The 24,441-nt window shown below is 51.5% G+C and overlaps 1 protein-coding gene across 1 annotated transcript; it reads right to left on the bottom strand.

Annotated features, from left to right (window-relative positions):
* Positions 1–3,620: 3,620 nt before the first annotated feature.
* Positions 3,621–23,816, bottom strand: LOC132575774 (coatomer subunit gamma-2-like). The gene is made up of 9 exons (XM_060244465.1): positions 23,718–23,816; positions 18,354–18,433; positions 14,712–14,787; positions 14,184–14,276; positions 12,010–12,096; positions 8,655–8,812; positions 7,007–7,140; positions 5,864–5,931; positions 3,621–3,860 (listed from the first exon to the last, which is right to left on the bottom strand). The coding sequence occupies exons 1-9, from the start codon at positions 23,814–23,816 to the stop codon at positions 3,621–3,623; spliced, it is 1,035 nt and encodes a 344-aa protein (XP_060100448.1).
* Between the last annotated feature and the right edge of the window lie 625 nt (positions 23,817–24,441).

Below are 24,441 nucleotides of genomic sequence, written 5' to 3'. Positions count from 1 at the left end.
CCAGTTCTCCGTCGGGCCTATATAATATAGCGGCTTTGAGCGACATAAGGGCAAGAAGCAGCACTGTGGAAGAAGAAGAGAAGAAGAAGATATTGGATTTATATCCCGCCCTCCACTCCGAAGAGTCTCAGAGCGGCTCACAATCTCCTTTACCTTCCTCCCCCACAACAGACACCCTGTGAGGTGGGTGGGGCTGGAGAGGGCTCTCACAGCAGCTGCCCTTTCAAGGACAACCTCTGCCAGAGCTATGGCTGACCCAAGGCCATGCCAGCAGCTGCAAGTGGAGGTATGGGGAATCAAACCCGGTTCTCCCAGATAAGAGAGCTCTGGCTGACCCAAGGCCATGCCAGCAGGTGCAAGTGGAGGAGTGGGGAATCAAACCCGGTTCTCCCAGATAAGAGAGCTCTGGCTGACCCAAGGCCATTCCAGCAGCTGCAAGTGGAGGAGTGGGGAATCAAACCCGGTTCTCCCAGATAAGAGTCCACACACTTAATCACTACACCAAACTGGCTCTCCTACACCAAACTGGCTCTCCTACTTTTGAGGTTTTAACTTTGGACTGAGATGCTGCGTACCTTTGACCCTCTTTTTGTATTTTGACACCTATTATTCATAACAAGTCAGAATTGTGTTGTACGCGGAGAGTTTTTTTTCTTTGTTGTGACAAAAGAAAAAAGAAAAAGCCTGGCAAGAACACCGTGAAAGAGAGAGGACGCACCCGTGGTTTCTCTTCCCTGTCCTTCTTCGGAGTAGCTCATGGAAGAATGGATGATGCAGGAGGAAGGAAAACCCAAAAAGGTGTGCTTCCTCCTTCCAGACACTCCGCGGGGTTGGTGCTGTCCCAACACAGCCGCACAATTTGCAAACGGTTATTTATACAAAGCGGCCCTGTTGCGCAGAGCAGTAAAGCAGAAGCACTGCAGTACTGTGATCTGAACTCTCTGCTCACGACCTGAGTTCTATCCAAGCGAAAGCTGGTTCAGGTAGCCAGCCCGAGGTTGACTCAGCCTTCCATTCTTCAGAAGTCGGTAAAATGAGTCCCCAGCTTGCTGGGGGGAAAACGCAGATGACTGGGGAAGGCAAGGGCAAACCACCCCGTAAAAAGTCTGCCGTGAAAACGTTGTGAAAGCAACGTCACCCCAGAGTCGGAAATGACTGGTGCTTGCACAGGGGACCTTTTCTTTTCCTTTTCCTATTTATACAAATGGATTCAGTCTGATATATATTATCAATACTAAAACAAGGAAAGCAAGCAGAGGACAAGAGTGAAGAAATCAAGGAACGGTGGTATGAATATATTAAATGGGTAAAAACAGGAGGGGCCAATAATGAAATAAAAACATAAGAGAAGCCATGATGGATCAGGCCAATGGCCCCTCCAGTCCAACACTCTGTGTCACAGAAGAACATAAGAGAAGCCATGTTGGATCAGGCCAATGGCCCATCCAGTCCAACACGGTGTCACAGAAGAACGTAGGAGAAGCCATGTTGGATCAGGCCAATGGCCCATCTAGTCCAACACGGTGTCACATAAGAACATAAGAGAAGCCATGTTGGATCAGGCCAATGGCCCATCCAGTCCAACACTCTGCGTCACATAAGAACATAAGAGAAGCCATGTTGGATCAGGCCAATGACCAATCCAGTCCAACACTCTGTGTCACATAAGAACATAAGAGAAGCCATGTTGGATCAGGCCAATGGCCCATCTAGTCCAACACGGTGTCACATAAGAACATAAGAGAAGCCATGTTGGATCAGGCCAATGGCCCATCCAGTCCAACACTCTGTGTCACATAAGAACATAAGAGAAGCCATGTTGGATCAGGCCAATGGCCCATCTAGTCCAACACGGTGTCACATAAGAACATAAGAGAAGCCATGTTGGATCAGGCCAATGGCCCATCCAGTCCAACACTCTGTGTCACATAAGAACATAAGAGAAGCCGTGTTGGATCAGGCCAGTGGCCCATCCAGTCTAACACTCTGTGTCACATAAGAACATAAGAGAAGCCATGTTGGATCAGGCCAATGGCCCATCCAGTCCAACACTCTGTGTCACATAAGAACATAAGAGAAGCCGTGTTGGATCAGGCCAGTGGCCCATCCAGTCTAACACTCTGTGTCACATAAGAACATAAGAGAAGCCATGTTGGATCAGGCCAGTGGCCCATCCAGTCCAACACTCTGTGTCACAGAAGAACATAAGAGAAGCCCTGTTGGATCAGGCCAATGGCCCATCCAGTCCAACACTCTGTGTCACATAAGAACATAAGAGAAGCCATGTTGGATCAGGCCAGTGGCCCATCCAGTCTAACACTCTGTGTCACAAAAGAACATAAGAGAAGCCATGTTGGATCAGGCCAGTGGCCCATCCAGTCCAACACTCTGTGTCACATAAGAACATAAGAGAAGCCATGTTGGATCAGGCCAATGGCCCATCCAGTCCAACACTCTGTGTCACATAAGAACATAAGAGAAGCCGTGTTGGATCAGGCCAGTGGCCCATCCAGTCTAACACTCTGTGTCACATAAGAACATAAGAGAAGCCATGTTGGATCAGGCCAGTGGCCCATCCAGTCCAACACTCTGTGTCACAGAAGAACATAAGAGAAGCCATGTTGGATCAGGCCAGTGGCCCATCCAGTCTAACACTCTGTGTCACAGAAGAACATAAGAGAAGCCATGTTGGATCAGGCCAATGGCCCATCCAGTCCAACACTCTGTGTCACACAGTGGCCATATATATACCTGTGTGATGGATGGATAGATAGATGATAGATAGATAGATAGATAGATAGATAGATAGATAGATAGATAGATAGATAGATAGATAGATAGATAGATAGATAGATAGATAGATAGATAGATAGCGCATATATATATAGAAAGAGAGAGTGGATATATATATATATGTGTGTGTGTGTGTGTTTGTTTGTGTATATATATATATACACACACACACACTGTGGCTAATAGCTACTGATGGACCTCTGCTCCATATTTTTATCAAATCCCCTCTTAAAGCTGGCTATGCTTGTAGCCACCACCACCTCCTGTGGCAGTGAATTCCACGTTAATCACCCTTTGGGTGAAGAAGTACTCAGGCTCAGGCTCCAAAGGGTGTGTATGTGGTTGCAAATATAAATGACTTCTATTATGGTCAATTTGGGAGGGAGAGGGGAGGTAACCGATGGATCTGTAAACGAATGCAAGATATTGCCGGAATGTATGATGGAGAAATGACATGAGCTATAATACAAAATAAAAAAAATCGTTAAAAAAAAATTGCCAACAGAAAGATGTATCCCGTAAGGTGTAATGTTTCTTTTAAAGGAGGATCTTGTCAGCCTGGTCCATCTCACGGGCAGGGGGGAATCGCTCTGTGCCAGGACTGCACCACTTCGGACAAAAGATGACGGCGCGCGAGACTGAAGGCTCCTCCACAGAAAACAAATTTATACAGCGTGACAGTTTCCTTATCCCAGTGCCAAAATCCCATTCTGAACCCATAGGGAGTCCCCAACATCTTCCCTAATATGCAAAGGAGTCACTTCTACCAAAAAAGCCCTGCTGCTCCCCCTTTAGGCAGACAAAGGCTATGCAGTTGGATGTGCCCCTTACCCGACGGTACAAAAGGGAGAAAACCCTGAGAAGCTGCATCGGCTGACCTTGAACTCATCTGATATCTCGGACACGAAGGAGGAGATCTGCTTCATCAGCCGGTCCACGCTGCTCTCGCTGCCCGTCTTCAGGAGAGTGGTGATGGCCAGGGTCGCTATGCTGCGGTTCGAGTCAGTGATCAAGTTCTCCAGGTCCAGGTTGCAGGCTGTCACGGCAGAGGGGTGCTTCATGGCCACCTGAGAGGATCAACCCCAGAGGGCAATCAGAAACGGAAGAACCTGGCAGGGGAAGCCAAATGTCAGGCTCCAAAATCCCAGTAGAGAGAAGCCACGTTGGACCAGGCCAATGGCCCATCCAGTCCAACACTTTGTGTCACATAAGAACATAAGAGAAGCTCTGCTGGATCAGGCCAATGGCCCCTCCACTCCAACACTCTGTCACAGAAGAACATAAGAGAAGCCACGTTGGACCAGGCCAATGGCCCATCCAGTCCAACACTTTGTGTCACATAAGAACATAAAAGAAGCCATGTTGGATCAGGCCAGTGGCCAATCCAGTCCAACACTCTGTGTCACATAAGAACATAAGAGAAGCCACGCTGGATCAGGCCAATGGCCCTCTGTGTCACATAAGAACATAAGAGAGGCCATGTTGGATCAGGCCAAATGCCCATCCAGTCCAACACTGTGTGTCACATAAGAACATAAGAGAGGCCATGTTGGATCAGGCCAAATGCCCATCCAGTCCAACACTGTGTGTCACACAGTGGCCCAAAAAAACCAGCTGCCATCAGTGGGGCAAGTACACTAGAAGCCCTCCCATTGTGCCCCCCCAAGCACCAAGAATACAGAGCATCACTGCCCCAGTCAGAGAGTTCCAACAATACGCTGTGGCTAATAGCCACTAGAAACATAAGAGATAAGGCCAGTGGGCCATCCAGTCCAACGCTCTGTGTCACACAGTGGCCAAAAAACCCAGGTGCCATCAGGAGGTCCATCAGAGGGGCCAGGACACTAGAAGCCCTCCCACTGTGCTCCTCCCCGAGAACCAAGAATATGGAGCATCACTTGCCCCAGACAGAGAGTTCCAACAATACACTATGGCTAATGGCCACTAAGAACATAAGAACAGAAGAGAAGCCATGTTGGATCAGGCCAATAGCCCCTCCAGTCCAACACTCTGCGTCACAGTGACCAAAAAACCCAGGTGCCATCAGGAGGTCCACCAGTGGGGCTAGAAGCCCACCCACTGTGCCCCTCCCAAGCACCAAAAATACAGAGCATCACTGCCCCAGACAGAGAATTCCAACAATACACTGTGGCTAATAGCCACTGAGGGACCTCTGCTCCAGATGTTTATCCAATCCCCTCTTGAAGCTGTCTATGCTTGTAGCCGCCTCCATCTCCTGTGGCAGTGAATTCCACGTGTTAATCAACCTTTGGGTGAAGGACTTCCTTTTATCCGTTCTAACCCGACTGTTCAACAATTTCATTGAGTGCCCACGAGTTCTCGTCTTGTGAGAAAGGGAGAAAAGTAGATGGCGCTGCCCAGGGTGGGCTCCAGGATGCTGGGTACCCAAAGGCTCGCTGCCCCAAGGCCAACCCTACTGATGAACATATGAAGCTGCCTTATCAGACCCTTAATCCATCGAAGTCAGTATTGTCTACTCAGACTGGCAGCAGCTCTCCAGGGTCTCAAGCTGAGGTTTTTCATGCCTCTTTTTTAGTTGGAGATGCCGGGGACTGAATCTGGGACCTTCCGCTTACCGAGCAGATGCTCTACCACTGAGCCACCGTCCCTCCCCTGACATATGAAGCTGCCTTCTACTGAATCAGACCCTCAGTCCATCAAGGTCAGCATTGGCTACACAGACTGGCAGTGGCTCTCTAGGGTCTCAAGCTGGACTAGACTGGACCCTTTTGAGTTGGAGATGCCGGGGATTGAACCTGGGACCTTCTGCTTACCAAGCAGAGGCTCTACCACTGAGCCACCGTCCCTCCCCGATCTCTTTGCAAGGAGCAAGAGCTTTGCAAGGAGCACCCAAGAGCAAGGCGGGCAAGGCGAGGGAATCCGCAGCTCTAGACATCTCCAGGATTTCCCAAGTACAGACAAGAAAGTAGCGAAGACTTGAAACGACGACTGATGAAGCTTAGGACAGGAGGTGTCGAAGCAGAACTGCATTGCCCAGGGCCGGCTCCCAAAAACCGCAACCTACACATCGCGCTCCAGGGACGCTCACCTTGTTCAGAGTCCGCACCGCTGCGTACCTCAACACGGGCTTGGGGGAACTGCAGAAGAGCTGGAGCACTGGAAAGAAAGCAAGCGAGGAGAACACGTCTCAGTGAGCGCCCAACGAGGTCAAAGACTTTATTTACCCTGAAGCGGTGTGGATTTGCCTGGCGGATTAGCAGTGCTGCCGGCCCTAACGAGACTTGCGGAAACTGCTTAAAAATAGGTGTCGGAAAGGAAAGGAAAGGTCCCCTGTGCAAGCGCCAGTCGTTTCCGTGACGTTGCTTTCAACGTTTTCATGGCAGACTTTTTAACGGGGTGGTTTGCCCTTGCCTTCCCCAGTTTTTTACACTTTCCCCCCAGCAAGCTGGGTACTCATTTTACCCACCTCGGAAGGATGGAAGGCTGAGTCAACCTTGAGCCAGCTACCTGAAAACCCAGTTCTCCCAGATAAGAAAGCTCTGGCTGACCCAAGGCCATTCCAGCAGCTGCAAGTGGAGGAGTGGGGAATCAAACCCAGTTCTCCCAGATAAGAGAGCTCTGGCTGACCCAAGGCCATTCCAGCAGCTGCAAGTGGAGGAGGGGGGAATCAAACCCGGTTCTCCCAGATGAGAGAGCTCTGGCTGACCCAAGGCCATTCCAGCAGGTGCAAGTGGAGGAGTGGGGAATCAAACCCGGTTCTCCCAGATAAGAGAGCTCTGGCTGACCCAAGGCCATTCCAGCAGCTGCAAGTGGAGGAGTGGGGAATCAAACCCGTTTCTCCCAGATAAGAGAGCTCTGGCTGACCCAAGGCCATTCCAGCAGCTGCAAGTGAAGGAGTGGGGAATCAAACCCGGTTCTCCCAGATAAGAGAGCTCTGGCTGACCCAAGGCCATTCCAGCAGCTGCAAGTGGAGGAGTGGGGAATCAAACCTGGTTCTCCCGGATAAGAGTCCACTCGCTTAACCACTCCCCCAAACTGGCTCAAGGCAGATTCACGGGGACACAGACACCTGGTGCTGGCAGGACTCTCAAAAACTGGATGGCCTCTAAGGCACTACTGGAGTCGAATCCAGCTCTTCTGCCACAGACTATCCCCTGAAGCTACATCTGGAAGCCCCCTGCGCTTAAGTGTTCTCCGGGCCCTGCTCCACAGCTGCTTCTCCCCTGCTCACCAGAGACGGCCGGCGCCAGTTCCCTGGCCGTGCAGTTCGGGAGATGGATGATCGCAGACGCCGCCTCGTAAATCACCATCTCGTGTTTGTTCCGGAGGCAGCTTTCGATGAAATCGAACAGCGGGTTGTCGTGCCTGCCGCCGAGAGAGAGAGAAGTCAAAGTTTATTAAAACAGTCATAAGACCAGCATACAAAATAATATAATACAGTATAAGAACATGGCAATAGATAGTAAGAACATAAAAACATAAAAGAAGCCATCTTGGATCAGGCCAATGGCCCATCCGTTTTAACCTAACTGCTCAGCAATTTCATCGAATGTCCACGAGTTCTTGTATTGTGAGAAAGGGAGAAAAGTACCTCTTTCTCTACTTTCTCCATTCCATGCATTATCTTGTAACAGTCACAGCCATAATTCTTAAAATTCCGGACCGAACTAATGACTCAACTTAAGAGTACGATCTACGCTTTTTAATTACCAGATAACAATACCTAGCAACCTTGCGTGAGACGGATTCATAATTAGCCTTCTCAGGGACCTGCAGGCTCTTGCCACGTGGCCATAAAGGGGAAAGGGAGGCCTATCCTGGCCGGATACGGTCGCTTCCTTTCCAGAATTGCTCACTCCAATTTTTGCTGAGCTGACGACCCTACTTACTAGGTAGTTTAGGCTGAGAGAGTGTGACTACCCCAAGGTCACCCAGCAACCTTTCATGGCAAAGTGGGGACTCGAACCTGAGTCTCCTAGGTCTTTGTCTGGCACTTCAACCACCACACCGCACTGACTCTGTTTCCTGGCCTTTTATAGAGTGATGCTATTCAAGACAGATTATATCTGAGGGATGGTGGCTCAGTGGTAGAGCATCTGCTCGGGAAGCAAAAGGTCCCAGGTTCAATCCCTGGCATCTCCAAAAAAGGGTCCAGGCAAACAGGTGTGAAAAACCTCAGCTTGAGACCCTGGAGAGCCGCTGCCAATCAGGGGAGGGACGGTGGCTCAGTGGTAGAGCATCTGCTTGGGAAGCAGAAGGTCCCAGGTTCAGTCCCTGGCATCTCCAAAAAAGGGTCCAGGCAAACAGGTGTGAAAAACCTCAGCTTGGGACCCTGGAGAGCCGCTGCCAGTCTGAGAAGACAATATTGACTTTGATGGACCAAAGGGAGTCTGATTCGGTATAAGGCAGCTTCATATGTTCATATAGTTAAGTCAAAGACCGTCTACAGTAGGGGCGGCCAAACTGCAGCTCGGGAGGCACGTGGGGCTCTTTCACACATCTTGTGTGGCTCGTGAAGCCCCCACCACTCCGTCGGCCAGCTTGGAGAAGGCATTTCTCTCTTTCAATCACTTCTCCAAGCCAAGCCAGCCAGCGGCTTGGAGAATGCATTTAAAGTCAAAGTTGCTTTCTTTCCACCTCCCCCCCCTCCCCCCATTGTTTGCCTTCCTTCGTTCCTGTCTGGCATTCCTGTCTTGCGGCTCTCAAACAGCTGACATTTATTCCACACGGCTCTTACGTTAAGCAAGTTTGGCCATACCCATGGCCCCCTAATCCCTGAAGAGATGGATGTTCACAGAAGCCGGTATAAACCAGGAAGCCTTTAAGGAGTCCTCCCCACAGGCTGCTATTCTGGAATGTCCAAGGCCGAGGCCCCTTACCCCTCTTCGGACTCTTTCAGGAGCCGGCTGGCGATCCGAATCAGCATGCAGTAGGCAAACTGGGACTTGAGGCCCGATTTCGTGAATTTGTTCAGCATCTTGGAAACGGCCAGCCGGTCGTTCTTCCTGAGGTGATACAGCAGCCCCAGGGCGTGATACTGGCGCGTTGGAGGAGAAAAGGGAAAAACGCACAACCTCACCGAGAGATCTGATATCGGCACATGCTGCTCCCTGCCGACATCAAGACCAAAATCGCCGCCGCTGTGCGGCTAAACGATAAAGAATTTATCAATCCAAATCTGAAAAGTCTCTTCCCGTTTTCCAAAGATACCTTGTACACCATACAAAAATTGTGAATTCCACAACACAAATATCTATGAGGACACAACACAAAGTCCTATGAGGAAAGGTTGAAGGAGCTGGGGATGTTTAGCCTGGAGAGGAGGCGGCTGAGAGGTGATAGGATCACCATCTTCAAGGACTTGAAGGGCTGTCATCTAAAGGAGGGCGTGGAATTGTTTTCTGTGGCCCCAGAAGGTAGGACCAGAACCAATTGCTTGAAATTAAATCAAAAGAGTTTCCGGCTCAACATTAGGAAGAACCTCCTGACCGTTAGAGCGATTCCTCAGTGAAACAGGCTTCCTCCTTGGGAGGTGGTGGGCTCTCCTTCCTTGGAGGTTTTTATACAGAGGCTGGATGGCCATCTGACAGCAATGAAGATCCTGTGAATTTAGGGGGAGGTGTTTGTGAGTTTCCTGCATTGTGCAGGGGCTTGGACTAGATAACCCAGGAGGCCCCTTCCAACTTTATGATTCTAGGATTCTATGATTAGGAAGAACTTCCTGACAGTTAGAACAATTCCTCAGTGGAACAGGCTTCCTCCTTGGGAGGTGGTGGGCTCTGCCTCCTCGGAGGTTTTTCAATAGAGGCTAGATGGCCATCTGACAGCAATGAGGATTCCTGTGAATTTAGGGGGGAGGTGTTTGTGAGTTTCCTGCATTGTGCAGGGGGTTGGACTAGATGACCCTGGAAGTCCCTTCCAACTCTATGATTCTATGATTCCTGACTGTTAGAGCGTTTCCTCAGTGGAATAGGCTTCCTCTGGAGGTGGTGGGCTCTCCTTCCTTGGAGGTTTTGAAGCAGAGGCTAGATGGCCATCTGGCAGCAATGAAGATCCTGTGAATTTAGGGGGAGGTGTTTGTGAGTTTCCTGCATTGTGGAGGGGGCTGGACTAGATGACCCTAGAGGTACCTTCCAACTCTATGATCTAACCAATTCTTTCACCAAGGTTCCATACAATTTTTACAGGGAAGTTCCTTGTTGAAACTTTCATAAATTTTAGAGCATAAGTTCACAGTCCTTCTCATCGTTGCGGCAAATCCGAATCCCCTAGAGTAACGGCTCAAAACGATCCAGGCTTCTCTTTACGTGCTTGTCGACTTTATGGATCACGTTTCGCAGAGACGCTTGATCACAGAGCCATTCTGCAAATGCAGTCTTCTGACGTCAGAACGAAGACTTCTCGCATTCACAAAAGGCGCAAGCTCGTCTCACAACAACGAGGACTATGAACTTATGTCCTAAATGAAAGTTTCAACAAGGAATTTCCCTGTAAGAATTGTATGGGACATTGGTGAAAGAATTGGTCAGGATATTTGTGTTGTGGAATCCACCCCCTTTGGAGATTTTCTGTACTGTGTATAAAGGTATCTTTGGAAAATAGGAAGAGACTTTTCAAATTTGGATCCAGAAATTCTTTGCCTGGATACACGGCGGTGGTGATTTTGGTCTGTAATATACTGTGTTGCCACTCTGTTCGTCCCCTGCCAACATAAAACATTTTCTTATCAACAGAACAAAGTTCGAGTCCAGTGGCGCCTTTAGATCGACAAAGATCAATTCTGGGCATTAGCTGCTGTGGGCAGGCACACTGCTTCAGAGAGACTGCATTCCTCAGGGAGGGACGGTGGCTCAGTGGTAGAGCATCTGCTTGGTAAGCAGAAGGTCCCAGGTTCAATCCCTGGCATCTCCAACTGAAAAGGGTCCAGGCAAGTAGGTGTGAAAAACCTCAGCTTGAGACCCTGGAGAGCCGCTGCCAGTCAGGGGAGGGACGGTGGCTCAGTGGTAGAGCCTCTGCTTGGAAAGCAGAAGGTCCCAGGTTCAATCCCCACTGGCATCTCCAAAAAAGGGTCCAGGCAAATAGGTGTGAAAAACCTCAGCTGGAGACCCTGGAGAGCCGCTGCCAGTCTGAGTAGACAAGACTGACTTTGATGGACCAAGGGTCTGATTCAGCAGAAGGCAGCTTCATATGTTCATATATGTTGGGGAGGGACGGTGGCTCAGTGGTAGAGCCTCTGCTTGGAAAGCAGAAGGTCCCAGGTTCAATCCCTGCATCTCCAACTAAAAGGATCCAGGCAAGTAGGCGTGAAAAACTTCAGCTTGAGACCCTGGAGAGCCATGAAGTGGGCTATAGCTCAGTGGTAGAGCATCTGCTTGGTAAGCAGAAGGTCCCAGGTTCAATCCCTGGCATCTCCAAAAAAGGGCCCAAGCAAATAGGCATGAAAAACCTCAGCTTGAGACCCTGGAGAGCCGCTGCCAGTCTGAGTAGACAATACTGACTTTGATGGACCAAGGGTCTGATTCAGTATAAGCCAGCTTCATATGTTCATATGCCCTCCAATCAGGGCTCTTTTTCTAGCAGGACCTCCTTTGCCTATTAGGCCACGCCCCTCTGATGTAGCTAATCCTCCTGGAGCTTCCAGTAGGCCCTGTACGAAGAGCCCTCAAAGCTCTTGGAGGATTGGCTACATCGGGGGATGTGGCCTAATATGCAAAGGAGTTCCTGTTACAAAAAAAGAGCCCTGCCCGCAATGCACAGGAAAGCTTACACCCAGAATTAAACTTTGTTGGTCTTAAAGGCATCTCTGGACTCAAAGCGTCATCCCATTGATTCAGAACGACACAACTACCTGCCTGAATCCCTCCTGCCTCTGCACACCCAACGCTGGATCTCCCACCCATACACTAACCAGGACCAGCTCTGCTCAGCTTCTGAAATCTGACAAGATCAGGCTAGCTTGGCCTATCCAAGTTAGGGCGGAGACAAACAGAGGGGGTTTGCCATCGTCCGTCTCTGCACAGCAACCCTGGATCTCTCTGATGGTCTCCCACCCATACACTAACCAGGACCGACTCTGCTCAGCTTCCGAGACCTGACGAGATTGAGCTGGCCTGGGCCGTCCAGGTCACGACGACTTATTTAAGACCCAATGCGAGGTGTCCATCTTCCCGCTTCCTCCGCTAAACGCATTTTCGGCGGTCAGCTCTGATGCTCCCGCATCCCCAGGGCACGCACCTGCACCATGACGTTGTCGCTGGAGGCAGCTTCTTGGGCTTCGTTGATCCACCGCTTGACCACGTCGTAGTTGATCTTCATCAGGTGCTGGAAAGCAACGGCCGAGGGTCAGTAACGGCAGCCGCCGTCCTGGCTACGTCTGGCCCTGGCGAGGGTGCTGCCAGGGAGGTTCAGATGCCAAAGACGGCTGCCGCGGCAGATGAGAGCGGGATGCAAACCCAATATCATATTATCATCATCATTATCATTATATTGTAATATATAATTAAATAATTATACAACTCATGGCCCAGTTGCTAACAGGCCATGGATTGGTACCGGTCCACGGCCCAGGGGTTGGGGACCCCTGATTTAGAACATAAGAGCAGCCATGTTGGATGGGACCAATGGCCCCTCCAGTCCAACACTCGGTGTCACAGAAGAACATAAGAGAAGCCATGTTGGATCAGGCCAGTGGCCCATCCAGTCCAACACTCTGTGTCACAGAAGAACATAAGAGAAGCCATGTTGGATCAGGCCAGTGGCCCTTCCAGTCCAACACTCTGTGTCACATAAGAACATAAGAGAAGCCATGTTGGATCAGGCCAGTGGCCTCTCCAGTCCAACACTCTGTGTCACATAAGAACATAAGAGAAGCCATGTTGGATCAGGCCAGTGGCCTCTCCAGTCCAACACTCTGTGTCACATAAGAACATAAGAGAAGCCATGTTGGATCAGGCCAGTGGCCTCTCCAGTCCAACACTCTGTGTCACATAAGAACATAAGAGAAGCCATGTTGGATCAGGCCAGTGGCCCCTCCAGTCCAACACTCTGTGTCACATAAGAACATAAGAGAAGCCATGTTGGATCAGGCCAATGGCCCCTCCAGTCCAACACTCTGTGTCATATAAGGACATAAGAGAAGCCATGTTGGATCAGGCCAATGGCCCCTCCAGTCCAACACTCTGTGTCACATAAGAACGTAAGAGAGGCCATGTTGGATCAGGCCAGTGGCCCATCCAGTCCAACACTTTGTGTCACATAAGAACATAAGAGAAGCCATGTTGGAGCAGGCCAATGGCCCATCCAGTCCAACACTCTGGGTCACATAAGAACATAAGAGAAGCCATGTTGGATCAGGCCAATGGCCCATCCAGTCCAACACATCAGCCTGATCCAACATGGCTTCTCTTATGTTCTTTTGTGACACGGAGTGTTGGACTGGATGGGCCAGTGGCCTGATCCAACATGGCTTCTCTTCTGTTCTTATGTGATATAGAGTGTTGGACTGGAGGGGCCATCGGCCTGATCCAAAATGGCTTCTCTTATGTTCTTATGTGACACAGAATGTTGGACTGGATGGGCCACTGGCCTGATCCAACATGGCTTCTCTTCTGTTCTTCTGTGACACAGAGTGTTGGACTGGATGGGCCATTGGCCTGATCCAACATGGCTTCTCTTATGTTCTTAAGTGACACAGAGTGTTGGACTGGAAGGGCCATTGGCCTGATCCAACATGGCTTCTCTTCTGTTCTTATGTGAGACAGAGTGTTGGACTGGATGGGTAACTGGCCTGATCCAACATGGCTTCTCTTATGTTCTTCTGTGACACAGAGTGTTGGACTGGATGGGCCACTGGCCTGATCCAGCATGGTTTGTCTTATGTTCTTAAGTGACACAGAGTGTTGGACTGGAAGGGCCATTGGCCTGATCCAACATGGCTTCTCTTCTGTTCTTATGTGAGACAGAGTGTTGGACTGGAGGGACCAGTGGCCTGATCCAACAGGGCTTCTCTACTGTTCTTATGTGACACTGAGTGTTGGACTGGAGGGGCCAGTGGTCTGATCCAACAAGGCTTCAGGGGCCCTTCCCCAGCCTTTGAATGGTGAAAACGGGGGGCGGTGAGGCTGGGGGGGGGGGCAGGGCAGTGAGGCTGCAGGGGAGGGGAGGAGGAGGCTGCATTGGGTGCCCCGGTGGGCCGGGTGGTCCCAGGGCCAAAAAGGTTCGGGGCCACTGTTCTACAATGCCAAGAGAGACGGGAGGCATGAGAACGAGGCCTGGTCAGCTGGAGAAGGTGCTGGAGCGATCGAGCTGCCCATGAGAGGAAACAGCTCAAGCGACGCGCTCGATCCTGGCTCTCGAGCGCAAGCAAAGGACCGCAGATGACAGCTGCCCTCCCCTACCCCTTCGCTTACCAAAGAAGACACCAGCGCCGAACTGGACACACTGGGGACTTTGTCGACAATGGCTTGCTTCATGTACCTCTCGATGGCCTGCAGCATCGTGCCCTGGAAACCACAGAGGAGAACAAGCGTGAGGGTCTTCCATCTGACAGATTTGCCAGAGAATGACCCTAAAGTCACAGGCAACATCTCAGGACAGGATCTAGGCCGGGAGTCCCCAACATTTTGAGCCCGCAGCACCTTTCGAATTCTTAGACGGCGTGGTGGGCACAACCACAAAATGGCTGCCACAGGAGTTGCAGCCAATTGCAGGATGCAAGGGAATGGGGTCACACGGTAACTCCAACAGTAACGCGTCAACGTTTCAGGCAGAAGCGGTTTGATAGGGTGGCTTTTAATGTGCACGGCCAATCAGGAGGCCTCCTGGGCGAAAGCCCCGCCCACTTCCTGAAAGCACTTGGCGAGCCCCCCGGGAAAGCGTGGGCGGGCCTCACGGTTCACAGGAAGCAAAGTTTTGCGACAGGAGGTTCCTCTACTCACATCTGTGATCCTGCAGAGGGCTCTAATGGCTGGGCCTCGGTAGACGTCTTCCTTCCCCGTCATGTCTTTAGTCAAGCTACAAAGGTTAAGGCAAATGCTGAGGAAAAGGAAATCTTCCAGGGGACACACAGCAAGTAAGAACAGCCAAAAGCTGGCAAGAACTTCCACAGGTCGCTTTGGAGTGAATAAAAAGGTGAAGGTCGTCCCCCGTGCAAGCACCAGTCGTTTCCGACTCTGGGGTGATGTTGCTTTCACAGCATTTTCACGGCAGACTTTTTACGGGGTGGTTTGCCACTGCCTTCCCCAGTCACCTACACTTTTACTCCAGCAAGCTGGGGACTCATCTGACCGACCTCGGAAGGATGGAAGGCTGAGTCAACCTGGAGCCGGCTACCTGAACCCAGCTTCCGCCGGGGATCAAACTCAGGTCATGAGTGGAGCTTAGGACTGCAGGTAGGCTTCCCAACCCTCCCGCCCTGGCGGGGGACCCCAGGATTTCCACCCTCTTCCCCCGCTCCCCAAAAAAACAGAAGCGGGGGGAGGGGAGGAAACGGCGCCGGGGAGCATGGCGAGCCGCCGCATCCCGGAGCGGACGAGGCCGCCGCGCCGCTGCCGCCCCCTCCCCGCCCACCGCAGCTGCTCCTCCGAGATGGGCCCAGGCTGAGCCCATCTCGGAGGAGCAGCCAAGAGGCGGCAGCAGCGCAGGCAAAACCAGAGAAGGGGAGGGCGGAGGCAGGCCAGGAGCATGGCGAGCCACGATTCCGGGCCCTTCTAGGACCCGGACTTGCGGCTCGCCACGTCCCGCCCCCCCCCCCCGATTCCACCCCAGAGGCGGAGCAGGCGAGGCCGCCGCGCCGCTGCCGCCCCCCCCCCCCAGCAGCTGCTCCTGCGAGATGGGCTCAGCTTGAGCCCATCTCGGAGGAGCAGCCACGGCGAGCGGAGAACAGGCGGCAGCTGCGCAGCGGCGTCGCCCGCTCCGAGACGGTGCGGCTCGCCATTCTCCCCAGCGCCGTTTCCCCCCCTCCCCCTAGCTCCACCCCAGTGTCTCCTGGCTCCACCCCCAAAGTCTCTTGGCTCCACCCCCAAAGTCCCCAGATATTTCTGGGATTGGACTTGGCAACCCTAACTGCAGGAGTGAAGCTTTCCCACGCTACGCCACGGGGCTCTATTTGGAATGAACAGGAGCCATGCAAAAACCCAAGTTCCTTGCAACGTCAACCCAGTCCAAAGTAGAAGCTGGTTTTCGTTCTGATTCGTAGCTGCTTGGCTTCATGCTACGATGGAATGCAATACCAACTGTACGAATCCCAAATAAGACTAGAAATAATCGGTAATTTCCATTCATGTACAACCACAACTACAGAACAGGGAATGCTCCAAAATACACAATACGATATTCACAAAAATGAACGGGTTCAAGGTAAATGGCAGAGCCAAGAGTCCAAAGAAGCCAAAATCCAAATTCTAACAATGCATGGAACTTCGAAGTCCACATTCCCTTTCAAGTATCCAATGCTTCCATTCCTGTTGGACCTAGTTCTCACCCAAAAAAAGGTCGGTTCAGAGACGCAGATGTTCTCTCAATGGGTTGCTGGCTAACTCTGGCCTAATTTCACACTACATTGCTCTTTCAGGAGCTGACAATTCAGAGCCTTGCTACAAATGAAATACCGTACTTGCTTGTCAATAAACAAATTCCCTTTTACATTCCAAAACCCGTTAGCATAAATGCATATTACCAGTGAGCAGTGTTCTCTCTAAACTGAGTTAGTGTGCTAGCTCACAGAGTTTTAGCCTTTAGCTCACACATTTTTGTCTTAGCTCAGGAAAAATGGCCCCAGAGCACAACAATTTATGCAATGATTTGTGGACTCTTCTGATGTTCTTCTGAAGGCCTTGGCCTCTCTGCCCAGTTGCTGGCCCTCCAGAGGAACTGGCTGGCTACTGTGTGAGACAGGAGGCTGGACTGGATGGACCCTCATTGATCTGACCCAGCAGGGCTCTTCTGATGTTCTTATTAAGGCCTCAGCCTCTCTGCCCTGTTGTTGGCCCTCCAGAGGAACTGGCTGGCCACTGTGTGAGACAGGAGGCTGGACTGGATGGACCCTCATTGATCTGACCCAGCAGGGCTCTTCTGATGTTCTTATGAAGGCCTCGGCCTCTCTGCCCTGTTGTTGGCCCTCCAGAGGAACTGGTTGGCCTCTGTGTGAGACAGGAGGCTGGATTAGATGGACCCTCCGTGGTCTGACCCAGCAGGGCTCTTCTGAGGTTCTTAGGAAGGCCTCGGCCTCTCTGCCCTGTTGTTGGCCCTCCAGAGGAACTGGCTGGCCACTGTGAGAGACAGGAGGCTGGACTGGATGGACCCTCATTGATCTGACCCAGCAGGGCTCTTCTGATGTTCTTATGAAGGCCTCGGCCTCTCTGCCCTGTTGTTGGCCCTCCACAGGAACTGGCTGGCCCCTGTGAGAGACAGGAGGCTGGACTAGATGGGCCCTCCCTGGTCTGACCCAGCAGGGCTCTTCTGATGTTCTTATGAAGACCTCGGCCTCTCTGCCCTGTTCTTGGCCCTCCAGAGGAACTGGTTGGCTACTATGTAAGACAGGAGGCTGGACTAGATGGACCCTCCCTGGTCTGATCCAGCAGGGCTCTTCTGATGTTCTTATGAAGGCCTCGGCCTCTCTGCCCTGTTCTTGGCCCTCCAGAGGAACTGGTTGGCTACTATGTAAGACAGGAGGCTGGACTAGATGGACCCTCCCTGGTCTGATCCAGCAGGGCTCTTCTGAAGGCCTCTGCCTCTCTGCCCTGTTGCTGGCCCTCCATAAGAACTGGTTGGCCTCTGTGTGAGACAGGAGGCTGGACTAGATGGACCCTCCCTGGTCTGATCCAGCAGGACTCTTCTGCTGTTCTTATGAAGGCCTCGGCCTCTCTGCCCTGTTGGCCCTCCAGAGGAACTGGCTGGCTACTGTGTGAGACAGGAGGCTGGACTAGATGGACCCTCCCTGGTCTGACCCAGCAGGGCTCTTCTGATGTTCTTATGAAGACCTCAGTCTCTCTGCCCTGTTGTTGGCCCTCCGAGGAACTGGGTGGCCACTGTGAGAGACAGGAGGCTGGACTAGATGGACCCTCACTGGTCTGATCCAGCAGGGCTCTTCTGCTGCTCTTATGAAGGCCTCGGCCTCTCTGCCCTGTTGCTGGACCTCCAGAGGAACTGGCTGGCCACTGTGAGAGACAGGAGGCTGGACTAGATGGACCCTCCCTGGTCTGACCCAGCAGGGCTCTTCTGATGTTCTTACAATTAGGGACTTGCAGTCCCTCACGCCATGCATAGCTTATTGTAAGTAGGATACTATTATGTAATTTCTGTATCGTTAAGTGTCTCAGGAGAACACTTCTGCTATGCTTCAACCTTTTCCGGTGGTTCCACACTTCTAAAATCCTAGGACACCTGGATACTGAGCGTTCCCATTCTGTTGACTCTACTGACTCACTCTGTGTACTCAGTCTTGAGTCCCTGTGAAAAGGTGGACTATGAATAACAAAAAAAAACAAATAACAAGTAGGAATTCTAAAGCAGATCTCTCCGAGCCTGACCAAAAGCCACAAGGAACGGCCACCAACGTTTCAAAGTAAAACAGCCCGTACCTGCTGGTGACAATGATAACATCCTCCGAAATGTTGGCCATCTCTTTGATAGTCAGGTAACACATTCTCCTTAGGGTTTGCTGTAGAGTTTACAAAACAAGAGGAAGGGATTACCAAAAGGCCGCCTCAAATTTTTTTTTAAAAAAGCTTCATGTATTGCAACCACCGAAGATGGTGATGGTGATGAAGACTGCAGATTTATACCTCGTCCTTCTCTCTGAATCAGAGACTCCGAGTGGCTTCCAGTCTCCTACCCCTTCTCTGCCCACAACAGACACCCTGGGAGGTGGGTGGGGCTGAGAGAGCTCTCACTGAAGTTGCCCTTTCAAAGACAACTCTTGCGAGAGCTCTGGCTGACCCAAGGCCATTCCAGCAGGTGTAAGTGGAGGAGTGGGGAATCAAACCCGGTTCTCCCAGATAAGAGAGCCCTGGCTGACCCAAGGCCATTCCAGCAGCTGCAAGTGGAGGAGTGGGGAATCAAATCCGGTTCTCCCAGATAAGAGAGTTCTGGCTGACCCAAGGCCATTCCAGCAGCTGCAAGTGAGGAGTGGGGAATCAAACCCGGTTCTCCCAGATAAGAGAGCTATGGCTGACCCAAGGCCATTCCAGCAGCTGCAAGTGGAGGAGTGGGGAATCAAATCCGGTTCTCCCAGATAAGAGAGTTCTGGCTGACCCAAGGCCATTCCAGCAGCTGCAAGTGGAGGAGTGGGGAATCAAACCCGGTTCTCCCAGATAAGAGAGCTATGGCTGACCCAAGGCCGTTCCAGCAGCTGCAAGTGGAGGAGTGGGGAATCAAACCCGGTTCTCCCAGATAAGAGAGCTCTGGCCGACCCAAGGCCATTCCAGCAGCTGCAAGTGGAGGAGTGGAGAATCCAACCCGGTTCTCCCAGATAAGAGAGCTCTGGCTGACCCAAGGCCATTCCAGCAGGTGCAAGTGGAGGAGTGGGGAATCCAACCCGGTTCTCCCAGATAAGTGAGCTCTGGCTGACCCAAGGCCATTCCAGCAGCTGCAAGTGGAGGAGGGGGGAATGAAACCCGGTTCTCCCAGATAAGAGAGCTCTGGCTGACCCAAGGCCATTCCAGCAGCTGCAAGTAGAGGAGGGGGGAATCAAACCCGGTTCTCCAAGATAAGAGAGCTCTGGCTGACCCAAGGCCATTCCAGCAGCTGCAAGTGGAGGAGTGGGGAATTAAACCCGGTTCTCCCAGATAAGAAGAAGACTGCAGATTTATACCCCACCCTCCTCTCTGAATTAAGAGACTCAGAGCGGTTTACAATCTCCTTTATCTTCTCCCCCACAACAGACACCCTGTGAGGTGGGTGGGGCTGAGGGAGCTCTGACAGAAGCTGCCCTTTCAAGGACAACCCCTGTCAGAGCTCTGGCTGACCCAAGGCCATTCCAACAGCTGCAAGTGGAGGAGTGGGGAATCAAACTCCATTCTCGCAGGTAAGAGTCTGTGCACTTAACCACGACGCCAAACTGTCAAACTGACCACAACTGGGAGGGGTCTCCAGTGGTGGCCAGACACACTTCATGTAAGAGCCACATAGAATAAGCGTCAGATGTTTGAGAGCCGCAAGACGTGAATGTCAGATGTTTGAGAGAAGGAAGGAAAGAAGGAAAGTAAATAGATGGGGGGAGGGGGAAAGAAACATTAAATGCAGGGGTGGCCAAACTGTATTTGTGGTTACATGTGGCTCTTTCACACATATTGTGTGGCTTTTAAAGTCCCCACCACTCCTTTGGCCAGCTTGGAGAAAGCATTTCTCTCTTTAAATAATTTCTGGCCCTCTTCCACCTGGCAGCTCATACAACCCCACAGGACTTGGGACTGGGGTGTCTGAATGACTGAATGAGCCAGTTTGGTGTAGTGTTTAAGAGCGCGGACTCTTACCTGGGAGAACCGGGTTGGATTCCCCCCCTTCTCCACTTGCACCTGCTGGAATGACCTTGGGTCAGCCATGGCTCTCGCAGGAGTTGTTCTTGAGGGGGCAGCTTCTGGGAGAGCTCTCTCAGCCCCATCTAAAGGGGAGGGACGGTAGCTCAGTGGTAGAGCATCTGCTTGGCAAGCAGAAGGTCCCAGGTTCAACCCCCGGCATCTCCAACTCAAAAGGGTCCAGGCAAGTAGGCATGAAAAACCTCAGCTTGAGGCCCTGGAGAGCCACTGCTGGTCAGGGGAGAGAGGGTGGCTCAGTGGTAAGAGCATCTGCTTGGTAAGCAGAAGGTCCCAGGTTCAATCCCCGGCATCTCCATCTCAAAAGGGTCCAGGCAAAAAGGTGTGAAAAACCTCAGCTTGAGACCCTGGAGAGTAGACTGCCAGTCTGAGTAGACAATACTGACTTTGATGGACTGAGGGGGGGTCTGATTCAGTAGAAGGCAACTTCATATGTTCATATATACGGGGAGGGACGGTGGTTCAGTGGTAGAGCCTCTGCTTGGAAAGCAGAAGGTCCCAGGTTCAATCCCCGGCATCTCCAACTCACAAGGGTCCAGGCAAAGAGGCGTGAAAAACCTCAGCTTGAGACGCTGGAGAGCCGCTGCCAGTCTGAGTAGACAAGACTGACTTTGATGGACCGAGGGGGGGTCTGATTCAGTAGAAGGCAGCTTCATATGCATGTTCACTACGCCATGCTGGCTCTCCTTGCCTTTCTATTTAAACTCTCCAGGGAACTTCTAAAAGAGAAAACGGTCAATAAAACGACAGTCACAGATCGCGTACCTACACCAAAACAGCAGGAATTCTTGAGGGCAACAGGGGGAAACAACAGAGTGATCCCAAAAAAGAGGTTGTTATTACGTCGGAAGGGAAAGTACCACCTGTCCCCTTTAAGTGGGGGCAGCAGCAGAATAGATTTTGCTGCAGGGATTCCTCCGCTCTCCCTTTAATCATGCAGTGGAGAACGGCACCAGCCAACCGTCAAGTGGGAGAATTGTATTTCTTATTATGTGGTAGGCCTCGCTGGGTGGCAGGGGGGAATCGCAGTCGGCACCCTTTGTGACGGAACCAGCCCAATTCTGCCTTCAGACCTGGTCCCGTCAACCCCCCTTTGAGTTGCCAACTCCTGAAGGGAGCTTATCTTCTTCCCACCCACTAGGGCACGCTGCCACCGCCTGCTCAATTTAGGGGGTTCCTGACTGAGAGGAACAGGACTCCCAATCCCCCTTCCTGCCAGTTCTGAGGCCTGGCCTCAAGGTCCTCTGCCAACCCAGCACCTGGTTATGACAGAGACCAAAGTCCTTCTTTGGGAGACCCCTGGAGGATTGGCACCCTTGCCAACTGTATGCCTTCCCCCTTCCCTGGACTCCCCTCCTGCAGTAGCTTGGTCTAAGGCAGCTGGGGAAACTATGTGGCACAGAGGCACTACCTTTTAAAAAGACAAAACATTTATTTAAAATTTACAACTATATACAGGCATTTTTTTAACAGGTGAACAGAAGACATAAATCAAAGTGGGGAAAAACGCTCCTTCTTTCCCTAATATACACTTGCCCTGGCCAGAACAGACAGACTCAACCAACCCAACTGACTGAACTCAAAACCCAACTCAAACTCAAGGCTTCCCGCCAAAAATCACTCCGTTCCCGTCGAGGAACTGGTTTTCCCTCCGGCAGCCTTCTGGGAGACCAGCCTGAAAGACTTCCAGCCTCCCTAGGAGGCCTCCTTAGAACTGCTGCTTCCAGACAGGAGGGGAGGGGGAAGGAGGAATAGACTAGGCCCCAAAGCCTGCCTAGAGTTTGAGAGACTCCTCCAACCGCTCCCAGACAGACACAAGCCCAAAATGGTGTTTCCCCACACCCTTCATTAAAACAGAAACTGCCAAACTCCACCGCAATCTCTTCTACTTTTTAAAGCAAGGGAACCCAACCTTACTGAGCCTGACGCAGCACGGTGGGGGCAGCCACGAAATGGCTGCCGCAAAAGGAGGAGCCAGCCCAAAGCTAGTTGCCACAGCTTAAGTTCAGTCGCACGATGACGACCATTGCGCTGTGATGGCAGCTGCTGCCAAAGTAAATGCTTTTACTTTACTTTACTTTATTCGATTTATATCCCGCCCTACCCCACCGAGGTGGGCTATTAAGTATCCGCAAAGCCAATCAAATCTCCAGCAGCCAATCAGAAGCCTTGCTGGGCAAAAGTCCCACTTGGCTATGCCCACTTTCTAGGAAAAGATATCAGTGGCACCAGGGCTTTTCTTGTAGCAGGAACTCCTTTGCATATTAGGCCACACACCGCTGATGCAGCCAATCCTCTTGGAGCTTACAGTAGGCCCTGGACGAAGAGCCCTGTAAGCTCTTGGAGGATTGGCTACATCAGGGGTGTGTGGCCTAATATCAGGGGCAGAATTCTTGCAGGACCTCCTTTGCATATTAGGCCACACACCCCAGATGAAGCCAATCCTCCTGGAGCTTGAGTAGGCCCTGTACGAAGAGCCCTGTAAGGAATTCTAGCAGGACCTCCTTTGCCTATTAGGCCACACCCCCCTGATGCAGCCAATCCTCCTGGAGCTCTCAGCAGGCCCTGTAAGGAATTCTAGCAGGACCTCCTTTGCCTATTAGGCCACACACCCTTGATGCAGCCAATCCTCCTGGAGCTCTCAGTAGGCCCTGTACGAAGAGCCCTGTAAGGAATTCTAGCAGGACCTCCTTTGCCTATTAGGCCACACACCCCTGATGCTGCCAATCCTCCTGGAGCTTGCAGTAGGCCCTGTACGAAGAGCCCTGTAAGGAATTCTAGCAGGACCTCCTTTGCCTATTAGGCCACACACCCCTGATGCAGCCAATCCTCCTGGAGCTTACAGCAGGCCCTGTACGAAGAGCCCTGTAAGGAATTCTAGCAGGACCTCCTTTGCATATTAGGCAACACACCCCTGATGCGGCCAATCCTCCTGGAGCTTACAGCAGGCCCTGTACGAAGAGCCCTGTAAGGAATTCTAGCAGGACCTCCTTTGCCTATTAGGCCACACACCCCTGATGCAGCCAATCCTCCTGGAGCTTACAGCAGGCCCTGTACGAAGAGCCCTGTAAGGAATTCTAGCAGGACCTCCTTTGCATATTAGGCAACAGCCCCCTGATGTAGCCAATCCTCCTGGAGCTTGCAGTAGGCCCTGTACTAAGAGGTCTGGAAGCTCTTGGAGGACTGGCTATATCAGGTGGGTGTAGCCTAATATGCAAAGGAGTTCCTGCTACAAAAAAAAGCCCTGGGTGGCACCATGTTGGGACGCGCCCCCCACCCCGATTAAACCGCTAACATGAAGGTCCCCTCCAGCTCTTAAGAGGAAACGTTTTTTCTCCTGCATATGGGACCTTCATGTGTTCCAAGCGAGAGGAAGAGGAAAACAGTTGTCCTTAAGGACTAGAAACTTACATCGTTGGATTGAAATAGCCTGGTCATTGCAAAGAAGGCTTCTGTGGCTTCAGTAGTTCCGAAATGTTCACCCTGAAGAGAACAACGCTCCATTAACATGCACCCGGGAGGAACATAAGAAAAGCCATGTTGGATCAGGCCAATGGCCCATCTAATCCAACACTCTGTGTCACACAAGTGGCCAATATATATACACACATACACACACACACATATATACTGTGGCTAACAGCCACTGATGGACCTCTGCTCCATATTTTTATCCAATCCCCTCTTGAAGCTGGCTATGCTTGTAGCTGCCACCACCTCCTGTGGCAGTGAATTCCACATGTTAATCGCCCTTTGGGTGAAGAAGGACTTCCTTTTATCTGTTTTAACCTGACTGCTCAGCAATTTTGTTGAATGCCCACAAGTTCTTGTATTGTGAGAAAGGGAGAAAAGAACTTTTCTCTACCTTCTCCATCCCATGCATAATCTTGTCAACCTTGATCATGTCACCCCGCAGTCGACGTTTCTCCAAGCTAAAGAGCCCCAAGCATTTTGAAAAGGACTTCTTTCTCGACTTTCTCCATCCCATGCATAATCTTGTCAACCTCTATCCTGTCACCCCGCAGTCGACGTTTCTCCAAGCGAAAGAGCCCCAAGCGTTTCAACCTTTCTTCATAGGGAAAGTGTTCCAAACCTTGAATCATTCTAAGCTGCCCTTCTGTCTGCAAGCCGACAA

Source organism: Heteronotia binoei, chromosome 8 (assembly GCF_032191835.1).
Source record: "Heteronotia binoei isolate CCM8104 ecotype False Entrance Well chromosome 8, APGP_CSIRO_Hbin_v1, whole genome shotgun sequence".
In the NCBI taxonomy this organism is placed as follows: domain Eukaryota; kingdom Metazoa; phylum Chordata; class Lepidosauria; order Squamata; family Gekkonidae; genus Heteronotia; species Heteronotia binoei.
Note: the sequence above shows the minus strand (reverse complement) of the source record. Positions and strands in the feature narration are given on the sequence as shown.

What these genes read in the sequence shown, in the direction of transcription:
- LOC132575774 (XM_060244465.1), bottom strand. Translation starts at nt 23,816, where the DNA reads ATGTTAATGGAGCGTTGTTCTCTTCAGGGTGAACATTTCGGAACTACT. An exon ending in CCCTCTGCAGGATCACAGAT is followed by an intron (nt 14,277 to 14,711) that starts GTGAGTAGAGGA and finishes TGTGGTTTCCAG; the next exon opens with GGCACGATGCTGCAGGCCAT. An exon ending in GCGACAACGTCATGGTGCAG is followed by an intron (nt 8,813 to 12,009) that starts GTGCGTGCCCTG and finishes CCAACGCGCCAG; the next exon opens with TATCACGCCCTGGGGCTGCT.